Source organism: Vigna umbellata, chromosome 4 (assembly GCF_029865625.1).
Source record: "Vigna umbellata cultivar VRB3 chromosome 4, Vumbellata_1.0, whole genome shotgun sequence".
NCBI lineage: Eukaryota > Viridiplantae > Streptophyta > Magnoliopsida > Fabales > Fabaceae > Vigna > Vigna umbellata.
Window position 1 is genome coordinate 68,057,392 of NC_142168.1, and position 14,559 is coordinate 68,071,950.

Here is a 14,559-nt window from a genome sequence, read left to right on the forward strand (position 1 = left end):
GTATATTGAACGAAAAAAAAGTTGATCGAGTGAATATTATAAACTAATCAGTCACACAGTGACAAAACAAAAAGTGGTGCACTATTGCCAAAATCTACGGACTTGAATCCCGGCGTGGTGAACAGTGATGATAGATTCCAGAAGTACATTGTCATCGTGCTGATCCAACGTTATTGACAGAGGTTTGTGTTGACACACAAATGGAACTGAAACTACTCCTAACGGTTTTATTGATTCGGTCTGCAACTGTTGCGGCTGATTACGTTCGACCTCCGCCTCGAAAAGCTTTGCATCTTCCATGGCATTCTCAACCCTCCTCTTATCCTCAACAAGTCAGACTCTTCATCACTCTGTATTCTTCTATTAAATCAGTTTTTTTATATACCCTTTTGCTTATGGCTGATCAATACCACTCTTTTCCATTCTTTGTTTTCTTGTGCTTTTGGTTCAGAATCTGGGTTTTTGCAAGGAAAAAATAAGAAAGATTAACATGGGTGTATTTCATTTTTATTTCAAAACTGTTATTAACTTTGAACATGCAAGTAAACAATGTTCAACCAAGAAGATCACACTTAAAACTGGGTGGAATGGACTTGTGTCTTTTAAGTATGATCTCGGTTTTAAGTTTTGTAGATGTAATAAAATTAGTTGGAATGAGAGACTCCCGCAACCCAACTAGATTTTTGGATAAAGATTAGTCACTGAGAAATCTAATGGATAATCTATACTAGTACAATGTTTAGCGGACGAAAAGGTTGTTCCGAAAGTTGGTGCAGAGTCCCGAAAGTTGTTGCAGAGTGGTGCCACATGGCTGTGTAGAATTGGGATATAGGTTGAATAAGACGAAAATAAGAGAAGAATGAGACAAAGCATCTAAGTGTTCGTGTTTTTAGGATTTTAGACCACTTGTTTTGGATAGAATTTCCAAAACATAATAGTATTTTGATGAGAGATTAATTGGTGAGTAGTTTGAAGTTGTTGCAGAAAATAGTTTTTAATCTCATAAAAACGGACCCTAAGTGTTTATGTTTCTGGTGTGTCTTAATTTAGAATGGTTTTCCTTTACTTTGTGAATTACATAAATGAATGAGGTATTTCAAAGTTCGTCCTCATTGAGCACAATTCTTTGTTCTTACACGGTTTCGGCCCTGCTACTGTAATGCTTTCTTTGATATTTTTTCCCTTAGGGATTTTATGTAATAGAAATTGTGATATACGGAGAGATTGAAGTGAAATTCAGTGAAGCACCACTTCTTTGATTTGTGACTACTTGGTTGAGGTCCATGACATTAGACTAATTGATTAGCAGCATTTTATGATTGGAGTCATATTTGATCTTGATTGTTATGATGAAAATTTCTTTGGGAGGTTGGCACTGCAATGTGGATGGTATTCAATTTGCACCCTCAATATGTTTGTGATTATACTCCTCATTAAAACAGGTGTCTTAAGTGGTGAGAAATCATTATATGATGTCTGTTTGTAGTGATCGTTTGTTTGTTGTAATGCTTGTACTCTGCAAAACGCTTTCATTGAATGTTTCTTATTTGAATTTAAACTGCCCTCCTTTATTTTGGTGAATTCTATGTTAATTGTTGAACTACTCAATTAGTATCAGTTGATTCAGATTCTTATCATCAAAGTTTATATTCCAGGTACACATTTCTTTAGCAGGAGACCAGCACATGAGAGTTACTTGGATTACTGATGATAATTCTGCACCTTCAATTGTAGAATATGGAACACTGCCAGGGCAATATGGCTCTGTAGCTGAAGGAGAGACCACCTCGTACAGTTATGTGTTCTATAACTCAGGAAAGATACACCATGCCGTTATTGGTCCTTTAGAACATGATTCTGTGTACTATTATAGATGTGGTGGACAAGGTCCCGAGTTCCAGCTCAGAACTCCTCCAGCTCAACTTCCAATCACTTTTGCTGTGGCTGGGGATTTGGGTCAAACTGAATGGACTAAATCAACATTGGATCACATTGACCAATGTAAGTATAATGTTCATCTACTTCCAGGAGACCTAGCATATGCTGATTACATCCAGCATCGATGGGACTCCTTTGGTAGGCTAGTGCAGCCACTTGCTAGTGCAAGACCATGGATGGTAACACAAGGGAACCATGAAGTAGAAAGCATACCTTTGTTAAAGGATGGGTTTGTGTCCTATAATTCCAGATGGAAAATGCCATTTAAGGAAAGCGGATCAAATTCAAATCTCTTTTATTCATTTGAAGTTGCAGGTGCTCACATTATCATGCTTGGGTCCTATACAGATTATGATGAATACTCTGAACAATATAGATGGCTTAAGGTTTGTTGGTTTCTCTAACTGATTAGTGGTTACTATATTCTGACAAGTCTTGCTTTATCTATTGCCACCATTAAGTAGTAAGTGCTTGGAGAGAATAAATGTGGATAACGAAAGCTTCTTCTGTGCTAGGTTTTCATTTTCTAGTTTTTGGTTTTAGTCTACACTTTTAATGAAAAGCATTCTCAGCAATGGTTAGAAGCACAGTATGATTTTTTATTATTAGGAATGACATGTATCATATCCACAGGGGAAAACTAAATTTGATCTGTGACAGTCTTGGACTCTTGGGATATTTAACTCATGATTCATCATGGCCATGTAGAAGAATTCTTGCTTTGGAATTTTAGACTGTTGGTTTTCATTTTTTTTTCCAATGAGAATATGTCATTAATATATGAGTTGGATAAGATTGCTTTCGGTTCCTGTATTCTTCATGCCTTAATATGTTATATTACTTTTCAACTGTCACAATGTCCTTGTTTTTTATTGTTCTTTATTTATCTTGTTACAGATTTTCCAAATGAAGTCAATTGATCCATATATGTCTTGTCATCAGTCACAAGACTAAATATTCGTTTAAAAAGCAATGACTAGCATCTGTATTTCTTCCATCCTGTTGCCTTGAAATCTCTCAATGGAATTATGAAGAAATTAAAAACACAATTGCTTCTTCCTTTCTCGATTTCATTTTTTACTGCTTACACTCGAGCATGAAGCCTAATGTAGAGCACACTGATGTTAAAAGTACGTGGTAACAGAGGCATGCATTGTATTTTCACATGGCTTTGGCAAAATAACCTACTTAAAAATGATAAGGCTTCATAAAACCAACATTGGGGTCATGTCTTTAACTCAGATATTGGAGATCTTAAGTATTGTGAATTTAAATATCCTCCATTATGCATAGTTGAATATTTCAATGTATATCTATGAAGAGAAGGAAAGATTTAGACGATAAAGTCATTCTTGGTGTTCTGCTGATATTCTTGTGACATTATATTATAATAAACATTTCCAGAGATTTTTTTTTACATTTTTACTTGAATCTTATGCTTCTTGAAATATGTTTATGTACACACCTAATGTTCTTGTCAATAATCTGTAGGAAAATCTTTCAAAGGTGGACAGGAAAAGGACACCTTGGTTGCTTGTGTTATTTCATGTGCCGTGGTATAATAGTAACACTGCTCATCAAGGTGAAGGCGCTGATATGATGGCAGCTATGGAGCCATTACTAATGCTGCTAGCGTCGATTTAGTTCTTGCTGGTCATGTGCATGCTTATGAACGCTCGGTATGCCTACAGAGTTTTGTTTCTTTTAAGTTTGATTGTATTAGGATTTTAAACTGTGCTTGTCTTGTTGGCAGAAACGTGTATACAATGGAAGAGTTGACCCTTGTGGTTCAGTCCATATAACCATTGGTGATGGAGGAAACAAAGAAGGCTTAGCTCATAGGTAAGTTTGATTCAGCATAAACCAAATATATCTTTCTCTTGACCATTTGTTATTTCAAAAAATCTATGTAAACTCAATTTGTCAAAACACAACTTGCATGCTGCTTGTATATAACTTGTGTCATTCTTACGATTTTTGTGGTCACGTCACCTTAATTTTTGTTGACAGATATATAAATCCACGCCAATATGGTCAGAATTCCGTGAAGCCAGTTTTGGTCACGGCGAGCTAAAGATTGTAAACTCTACCCATGCTTTCTGGAGTTGGCACAGGAATGACGATGATGAGCCGGTAAAATCTGACGATATCTGGATAACCTCTTTGATCAGCTCAGGATGTGTTGATCAGAAGAGAAATGAACTCAGGAATAAACTTATGACTCCTTAAAATCCCCTGGTCTTGTTATTCCTCAACAACAGATTAGCAAGAGTTTTGGTCTTGAATGCAAATCATGAAGCAATGCCTCATATTAGTACTGGCACAGTAGCAACTTGATTGGTTTGACCTTGTTTATTCGAGGGAGTGAGTAAACTGTGATATTTCAGTTCTTGTCTTTACATCTTTCCCTGTATTTAGTCTAAGTGCATATTCTATTGTCTTTACATCTTTCCCTGTATTGCTTGCATTTTCTATTGTATTTACTATAAAATACATGGTTTAGAATTACATAAAAAATAGCTTGGGCTTTTTTCACTCTATCTGTAGCACAATGCTGGTGTTTGTTATGGGAAAATATAAAACTTTTAATATTTGGATCATGAAGAATGTTGGCTAGAACCTTTTCATATTAAAAACTGGCCAAGATTGTGATATCCAAAAAGGGAATGAACCTGTGTTTGCATTTGGGAAGTTGATGAAACTTTTGTCCATGGATAAGTTCAAGCAGTATTTTAAAACTGATAACCAGAGATTAATTTGTGCTTGTGGAGCATGGAAAGTTGGTGAAGTTTCTTATGTATAATGCTCTTTGAGACTGAATATGCTTTATGATAAGGAAAGGAGTGTGTTGCTGAAAAAACCTGAATTCACGATAACCAAATCAGGCCAAACTGTTAAGATCACTAATTATGACAGTAAGTTTCTGCACTCCATCAAGTTCTTTTTAACACCACTTTTTCTTTCCAAATCGTTTGGAATGTTAAATGACATAAATTAATAGCTTTTGGATTAGCCAATCCATAAAGTAAAATAAAAAGCAAACATTTGGGATGTATGAAAATTTAAGTTGAGAGTATGTTTGTTACAATAAAAAAATAAAATGAAATATTACATATTAAAAATGAATATATAAGAATTTGTAAGAAATTGATTTTAGAAACTAAAATATGAATTTTGGAGACTAACCTCAAACCTAATATATGTAAAGTGTAACCAATCATGCTGTTTAAAGGATGAAGAGACCAATATAAAGAAATTGATCCTATGAGCAACCTAGAAATATTCTGATCATATAATTATATTTGAAAAATAGATTACCAAGACATTTAACTAAAATTATCGGAACTTAAAGATCAAAGGCACTGCAAATAAGAACTCTCAGAAGATTAATTAATGTATATATGTAGTGTCTTCATAATTTGAGATTGAGAATTTTATACCTATATACATATATGTTTATCTGTACTTCTTGCTACTAAACTATCATTACATTATGAAAGTATTGTTCATGTCTTGTCTCATTTTATCATTAAGTTTATCAATTTTCATAAATTTAACCAAATGTGTAGTTTAAACCAAATGCTTATTCTTTGTATAACTTAATGTTTTGGTGTGATGTCAAAAATAAACCTTTAGAATTATCCATGTCAAAAATATTTTAGGTATAATTTTATGATTAATATTTTTATTATTAATATATATATATATATAATATATATATAAACACCGATGGATTACTTCAAAGTTCAAAACACAATTCATGTTCATCGTGTTTTCCATACTTATATTATATCACGTTAACAATTATATCAAAAAAGTTATAAGACAGGTGTGTTATAAACCCGTACGTAGTATAAAATTAATAAGAGAGTACTTTATTGAATAGCAAAAAAAAAAGGCTTACATAAGTCAGTACATCAAAATGTTCTGCATAATTAACAATTATTGAAATAAAAATGGAACCTGTCAGAAAAAAATCTACAACATACTAATGACTAATTCTCCCTAATAAATAGAAGACTTATTTTAAACCCTAAGCTTAAAAATAACTAACATCACTAGTAAAAAGAAACGTACCGGTTACTTTTGTTATAGGCAGCGGTTCTGCAATCGAGGGATATACAGTGAGGTAAAAAGGGTAAGTTTTTTGTCTCCATTATGAACCGAAGCAAGTGGGTAGGATTATGCCTCGGTTTTTAGGTAACCGAGGCAGTAAGTGTTTTGTTTTTTTATATTTTACGCTTCGGTTTGTAAGATGTGAATTTCCGCATTCGTTCTCTATAACTCCTGTAGAATTTTGGAAGCTCGTTTGTGGTGTTACCATGCTATAATTTTTCATCAATTTTACATGGTTTCAAGTCTTCCATTATCCTTGGAGACTCAGAATCCTCAAGGATGGTTGGCAGACCAGTGGCTCTAACCTTCTTCAATTCCATCTTCAATTATTCTATCAAATCTTGATGTTCCCACACTGTGTCAAAACCGGTTGGAATCCTCAAGATCAATAGTTGTTAAAGTTTGTGAATGAGCTTCATTGATTGCTGAAGCTTGGAATTGATATTTTTATCTTCAAAACTTTTTCCTGAAGACTCTTCTAGCTTGTATTCTTCTTCCAACTTTCCAAGCTCATCCATTACATCTTCATCCTCTTCGGTGAAATCATCAGGCTCATATCCAACATCCAAATTCTCATATATTTTCTCGTCCCCTAAGTCCATATCCTCTTCTGTTAAAACTGCATTTTCCTCTACATTGCTCTTTAGTGTCTCAAACTCCAAGTGTTTCCAAAATTTGTGTCCGACAAAAACCCCAACCCAAAATCAAAACAATAGCACAAAATCCCAACCCAAGATCAAAACAGAAACCCAAGATTTCCCAATTTCAGAAACCTAATTTCATATAACCCAGAACGCTTTCCCTTTCCGCTCGCAACCAGACCACCATAAAAGAACCCAGAAGCTTCGACTATGATTCGCGAGTTCATCCTCCTCAATTGACAGAACCAGAAAGCAAATCACGCCTCCTTGATTCAATCTTCTCCACCCCAACCTGCACATAGAATCACATAAACAATGTTCGCTCCATCATTCATCTTATTCACCAGGAACCTGAAAGCGTAGAAACCAAACTCAAAAATCGCAAATCCTTTTCATGGTGCCTACCTCCATTGACGCAGACGAGTTCTTTTCTTCCTCGCAAGCACAACCATGAGCTTCAATCGCGAACTCCTAAGCTGCCATCCATGGCCACGCCTCCATCCTCTCCATAGCGATAAGAGTAAGAAGGCAAAATGTTTCCCCTTTCCCCATCTGTAGAACCCTAATTTTGGAACCAGGAGGAATTTGTGGAAACGAATAAGAGTTCCTACAAAGACGACAGAGATGGAACCCTTGTGGAGGCAGCGCCGCTACAGCCCTCACGGTGTTGTGTCGTCGCCGTTCTTTCGTCGTGCCCTTTCGCACCTCGCCACACCCTAGCGCGTCCTCCTAGTTTGTCTGCAAGAAAGGAAGAAGAAAGAAGTGATTTTATGCCTCAGGTCACCTCTCGCGCGAGAAAAAAAGAAGAAAGCAGTGAGAAAGGGGAAGAAGATAGGTGCCCGGGTCACCTCTCTCGCATAGTGAGAAAGCAGTGAGAAAGGGGGAAGAAGTGAGAAAGCAGTGAGAAAGAAAGAACCCTCTGCGCGAGATGCGAGACAAAGAAAGGGGGAAGACTTGGGGAACTTCAATACGCAAGCTTTTATGCCTCTACACCTCTCAACGAGGCACTAAGTCACTTTTATGCCTCGGGTAACCTCTCAACGAGGCATTAAGTCTCTTCAGATTTGAAAAGTCTGACTTGTAGAAAGTAGGTGAATTTTGCAGGTTATTATGCCTCGGTTTCTCTTATAACCGAGGCAATAGACCCTTTCTACTTCGGTTTCTAAAGAATCGAGCATATAACTTTGCTATTATTACAAAAATGCCACCGTGTTTTATATGCTTCGGTTTTTATAAAACTGAAATATATGGCGCGTTAAAATACAGTTTTTTACTAGTGCATTCTCTCCCTTAAGCTATATGTAGTTGTTACATTTAGCTTACTTCACTTATGTCCCAACTCCAAGCATGTGACGTAGACTCTCAAATTGTTCAAACTTCAATGTTTTGGTCATTATATCAGCCAATTGTTCTTCAGCAATAATAACTAAGACAAACAACTTGGTCTTTAACCAAATCTCTAAGGAAATAAATCTTACTACAATGTGTTTGCTCCTTCCATGAAAGATGAGATTCTTGGACAACTGAATAGTATATTGTTATCATATAGGATTCTTGTTGCACCTTCTTCTTTTAAACCGAGATGTTCTGAAATTTTGCAAAGCCAAATACATTGACATGCACAAAATGCTATTACAATGTACTCAGCTTCAGTTGTAGATAGGCTCACCATAGGTTGTTTCTTTGAGGCCCAAGAGACAACACCCATACCTATTAAAAAATTGAACCAGAAGTACTTCTTCTATCATCTAAGTCACCTGCATAATTATGTCACTATAGGAAATAAGACCAGTTCTTCCTTCTACTCTATTGATAAAAGATTCCATACTCAATTGTGCCTTTAAGATATCTTAGGATCCATTTTACCATAGCCCAATGTGATTCCTTTGAATTTGCCATGTACCTGCTGATTAAACTTACCCAATACATCAAATCAAGTGGAGTGATTGTGAGATACATAAGACTACCAATTGCTTGCTTAAACTTTGTAGCAACGATTGTGACCCATTCCTTATATCTAGACAGTGTTATTCCGGTACAATAGGATTTCTTACTAGATTGTTATCTGTCATGTTGAACCGAGCCAATATCTCCATGAATATCTTCTTTGACAAATGAAAATTCCTACCTTGCTTTGTATGACTTCTATTCCAAGAAAATATTTCATTTTGCCCAGATCATTCATATCAAATTCTAGCTTCATTGAACTTTTAAACTCTTCACACATGTTTACTATTTCTAGTAGAGCAAATCATCAACATAAAGACTGATTATTAAAATATTACCCTGAACTTGTTTGGTGAACAAGGTGTGTTCACTAGAACATCGATTAAACTAATATAATAAATATAACATAAAATCAAATACCTTAAAATAATGGTTAAAAATAACAACAAAATAACACAACCATGAGAACTAAAAAAAGTGGCATGTTGTTACTACCACAGACTATAACAAACAAAAGGGTTGGTGTTATTATAGAGAAAAGTTAAATAAAGGTAGTGGCCACGTCCAAAGAAGAAAATGAAAATACCGCGTAAGAGTTGTCACGTCAAGAAAGAGAGTGCTAAATGGCATGACTACATGATGTGGAAGTACCATTGTGTGGTATGGAACTTTCTCTCTCTGATTTTCTCTGAAACATTCTTCCTCTCATAATTCAATTTTCTACTTGACCTCTTTTTCTTACCTCCTGTGTCTTGTTTAACACTTATAGGAATAGAATGCTTGATGAGCTTGATGTTCTCTTCAAGTTTAACAGAATATTATGTCAATCATATTCTTATTCTATGCATTGAGTTGTTTAAATTATATAATTCTAATTATGTGTTAAATAAATTTTAGAAGTGTTATTATTTTGTTTTCATATTAAATTATAGTGGTTGATTATGTAATTTTGAGTTTAATCCATTACTTTGGTGCTTTCATTGAATTCCATGGTGGAGAATACTAGAATGAAGGAGATGCAAGCAGAGATTTGTACAAATGCTGAGGATATTCGTTTTTGGCCACCATAGTAGACAAACTACAAAAAATGATGGAAGTTAAGAAACAAGTACAAGAAACCAGGATGGAAGAGATCAAAGTAGTGTTACAACAACTGTTACTTAATTTCGCTAACAATTAGGGAAGAACTCAAGCTCTACAATGAAAGTATCTACCATCACAATGATTTCTCTGAGTAGTGATATTTCCTTGGGGTTTCCTCATTTTGATGGTTCTTCGTCAATGTTAGAGTGGACTTTTAAGATAGATAATTTTTTTAACTATCACAACACATCAGATGCAGAATGAGTGGAAATTGCATCGATGCATTTTGAGAAGGAAGTGTGTTAGCAAAATCATGAAGTATAGAATTTTTTATCATGCCCAAATCAAGTCTCAAGTTCTTACTTTGCTATAAGACCTTCATGAAGACTTGTTTTACGTGTTAAAGCTTTTGTAATAGTAGTTTTATATATAGGGCTTTATATGTTGTTGATTCTTGTAATTTAGGCTATATATAGGGATTTATAATCGATTAACTACTTAAGATAATCAATTATCACAAAAATGTTTTTAAAGGTCACTAAAAACTCAATTTTGGCTCTAGAATAATTGATTACAAAACTATGATAATCGATTATCTATAATCAATTATCACGACTAGTCGTTGGAGTTTTTAGGCATGTTTTTGGCTATTGTGCATTCATTAAATGCATAATCAATCACCATAAGTGGATAATTGATTATCACGCGAGAAAAACTGACAACGGATTTTTAGAGGTGTCCTTGAGTGAGGTCTTTATAAAGATGTTTTAGACTCTCATTGTAGCAACGAAAAACATATTTGTTTGTTTAAATTGTGAAAAGTGTGATCTAGGTTTGTGTAACCCTTGGGCTTTGGATTTGAGAACTTTGTGTTATCAAGAGCGAGAACTTTCACTAGGAGTGTGATTGAGTGCTGCTATTGTTGCTGAGTGAAACATGTCATCCTTTGTGAAGATTCAAAGGAAGCGTTCACCCTTTGTGAAGATTCAAAGGAAGTGTTCATCCTTCATGAAGTATTCGAAGGAGGAGTTCATCCATTGTGACCTTTAGGAGAGGTCAGTTTCATCTTTTGTGATAACAATAAAGGTGTTTTATAAACCCTTAAACTTGTCTTTTTGTGTGATTGTAATAGTTTATTGGTTTTGTGATAGTGGAACGTTAATCTCTGTATGAGATTAGCAACTAACGTAGGATCCTTATGATCTAAACCAATATAAAATTATCTTCGCAATTTTTTCTCTCCCTTACTCTTTATTATTGTTTTAATTATTCACTAAGGAAGTTAAAATTAAGAGAAAATTATTAAAGGTACACATTTGCAATAAGAAACCAATTCACCCCCTCATGGTTTATTGTTCACGCTAAACATTCCGCTGCACCACCCTTACAATTGGTATCAGAGCTTGCTTTGATTGTAATTCAAATGGCAGGGAATCATCAAACATTTGTTGAGGGTGCCTCTATCAACAGGCCTCCTTTGTTTACTGGTGAAAATTATGCTTTCTGGAAAGTCAAAATGCAAATTTTTATGGAATTTGTTGATACTGAGATTTGGGAAACTGTCACAAATGGTCCTTTTGTTCCTAGTGTATTTATTAAGAACTTTTAGGATCCAAAACCCAGTGACCAATGTAATGGTAATGATAGAAGAAGAACTCAACATAGTGTAAAGGCTCGAAATATTATATTATATGCCTTAACTGTTGATGAGCTTTATAAGGTCTCAACCTGTAAGAATGCACAAGCGATGTTGGAGATGCTAAGGGTCACTCACAATCATACGAATGATGTAAGAAGAGCAAGAAGGAATACCTTGATCCACAAATATGAGATGTTTTGAATGAAGCAAGGAGAAATAATCATTGGTGTTCAAAAGCGTTTCACTCACATTGTGAATCTTCTCTGTTGAGATTGTTGATAGGGGGAGCAAAGGTTCAACTTAACCCACAATCTCAGTGATATCTGTGTTTTTGATGATGACAACACATAATTAATAATACATGTGTGTTCTGAGTTACATGTTCTATATTTACATGATATATGCTTTTGATCAATGTGTTAAATTTGTTTAAGCATATATGAGAGCATGATTGTGTTGTTCATTGCATATCATTGTGTTACATATGTGTTTTTATATGTGAATGCATGACATATGATGTTGAAAGAGCAAACCGTAAGAACTTATGTTGAACTTTAAATGTGTGGCAAAATAACAGTGTTAAGTCGATTTCATTATGGGATGAATCGATTAAAACTCATGTCTTTCCACAAACTATTTTCAAGTGTGCTGTGCGATTTTTTTCAAGGAGAAAGATTTTCAAAACTATGCTTAACATTTTTACTTAATCGATTGCATGCGTGTTGTATTTGATTAGTCTGTTATTGTTTTGAAATTATGTTAATGCTTGACATAAATGTCTAACGGTCATATTTTTAATTGTGTTGACCAAGCATTAAATGATAGTCCACTGCATTAATTGCGCATTCAATTAATTGTCGTGATTGTTGCTAACTGTTATAACAAAATTGTTGTATTCGAATGCATTAGTAACTAAGTCGATTAAATTGCGTCTAAGATGTGTTATTCTATTAATTGACACGAATTTGATTTCTGTAAGAACTTTTGTGATTCTAACATTTTCATATCTTTTGCATAAAGTTGTTATCTTGCAGAAAGAAAAGAAAAGCTCCAAGAAACAAGAGTGACCGTGGTGATCAACTACTTGTGATTTCTTGAAGATCAAGACTGTTGTGTTTTTCAAAGGCTGATCAACTTGCACATTTGGGTGTCATTGAGAGATCATATTCTGCAATCTTTTGAAGATTGGTTTGAGGTTCCTTGTTGTGATTACAGGAAGAAGAGTGTGTAGCGTTCTTGACTTTGAGAATGTCTCAAAGGGTTTAGATAGTAGGAGAGGAGATTCTTACTGCTGGTCTTCTTGTTTACTGCCTATATTTTGATTAGAGGGTTAGAGAGGTGTTTTATATTTTTGACGTGTGGTCGCTATAAAAGCCTTGTTGTAAAATCCTTGATCATTATAATGCATTGGCTTCCTGTGGTTGGAAGGACACTAGATGTAGGCTTGGCCGAACTATTATAAAAACACAGTGTTTTGAATTTTCTCATCCCTACTCTCTTGATTCAATCGATTACGTTCTGCATTCATTCAATTAAGTTTTCACTACATTGAAAATCTTTTACCTTGTGATTCAAGAAAATTATCAAGGCATCATTTTTGTGAAAAAGATTTTGTTTTTCAATCTCACCAATTCCCCTTCTCCCCCTCTTGGTGTGAGAAATTGAGTCATTCTATTTTAACAATCTCATTAGGTTAGGTAAGTCTTTCTATAATTATGAGTTAAATATAAAAATTCTTAAGTCATTAACAAGACTTGGCAACCCAAGGTGACTACGATAAGCGAGTCACAAAATCTCAACACCATGTTGATGGTTGCATTGTTTGGTAAGTTGAAAGAACATGAACTTGATCTCAGAAGATTGAAAGAGGACGAGGAACAATGCAAGGAAAAGACGTTAGCCTTCAAATATGAGGTTGAAAAAGTGAAGACTACCATAGAGTATGAAGACTCTGATGAAGATGAAGAAAATATGAGTCTTGTCATTAAAAAGCTAAGCAAGTTCATGAAGTCTAAAGGTAAAAGAAGATTCAAAAGCGGGAGGAAGGAGAAAAAAAACACATGAAAGTTGATTGCCTAAATCAAAAGAAGGGTGAAGAAAGAAATACAAGAAAATCTTAAAGAAAAAGAAAGCTTACATTGCTTGGGATGATGATAATGAATTAACATCAAGCTCAATTGATTATGACGAGCAAGCAACATTTGCTTAATGGTAGACAACAATATATCTAAAAGCCAAGTAAGTTCCTCTAGCGATTTTGAAAATTCTTATTATAGTCATAGTAAATTGCTTTACACTTATAAAGAATTATTAACTGAATCCGAAAAATTGGATATTGGTCATAAGAAATTGAAAAAGGATTTTAAATAATTAAATTTAAAATTTGAAAATAGTCTACAAGAAAATAACAATTTGAAAAATAAAATTTATATTATGAAAAAGGACTGATGAATGTATTTCTTGCATAAATAAAAAGAAGCTACTAGATAAAACAACCTATGCTGAATGTAGTAAAAATGCTATAGGAAAGAAGTATGTTCCTCATTATAAAAATAAAAGTAAAAGAATTAGTAGAGTTTGGTAGAGAAAGGAATTACTTATAGGAACCCAAATGTTGTTACTTGTTTTTATTGCATGAAAATGGTTCATACCTCAAATAAATGTAAAATTAAACATTATGGTGCTCCTTACAGAAGATTTACTTCAGTTATAAAATAATTCAAAAAAAATTATATTCAACCCAAAGGACCCAAATAAGTCTTTTTTTGGGACCAAAATATGATTTTTTTTGTTTTACAAATAAGTACTAGAAGAAGTTTAGAAATTATTGCATGACTGTGGCTTTTGTTTCACAGTTAGAACCTAAGAACATAAAAAAAACTCTTCAAGATTATCAATGATGTATCGCAATGCAACAAGAACTCGACCACTTTGAAAGAAATCAAGTATGGGAATTAATCCCTAGAAAAGATACTCATCAAGTGATAGGAACAAAATGAGTGTTCAAAAACAAACTGAATGAAGATGGAAACATAACCAAGAACAAAGCTAGGCTTGTAGCACAAAACAATAGTCAAGAAAAATGTATTGATTATGGTGAAACATATGCTCTTATTGCCAGGTTAGAGACAATACGCCTACTTCTTGCTTATACATCTATTATGAAATTTAAATTATATCAAATGGATGTTAAAA

General features: G+C 34.2%; 1 protein-coding gene across 1 annotated transcript; it reads left to right on the top strand.

Moving 5' to 3' along the window:
* The first annotated feature begins 35 nt into the window (after positions 1–35).
* Positions 36–4,432, top strand: LOC148201051 (purple acid phosphatase 18-like). Its single transcript, XM_088111510.1, is given in 7 exon segments — positions 36–332; positions 1,656–2,324; positions 3,430–3,556; positions 3,559–3,617; positions 3,692–3,780; positions 3,949–3,959; positions 3,962–4,432. Coding segments are annotated over 7 exon segments (1,293 nt in total). The 5' UTR covers positions 36–200; the 3' UTR covers positions 4,168–4,432.
* Positions 4,433–14,559: the final 10,127 nt, after the last annotated feature.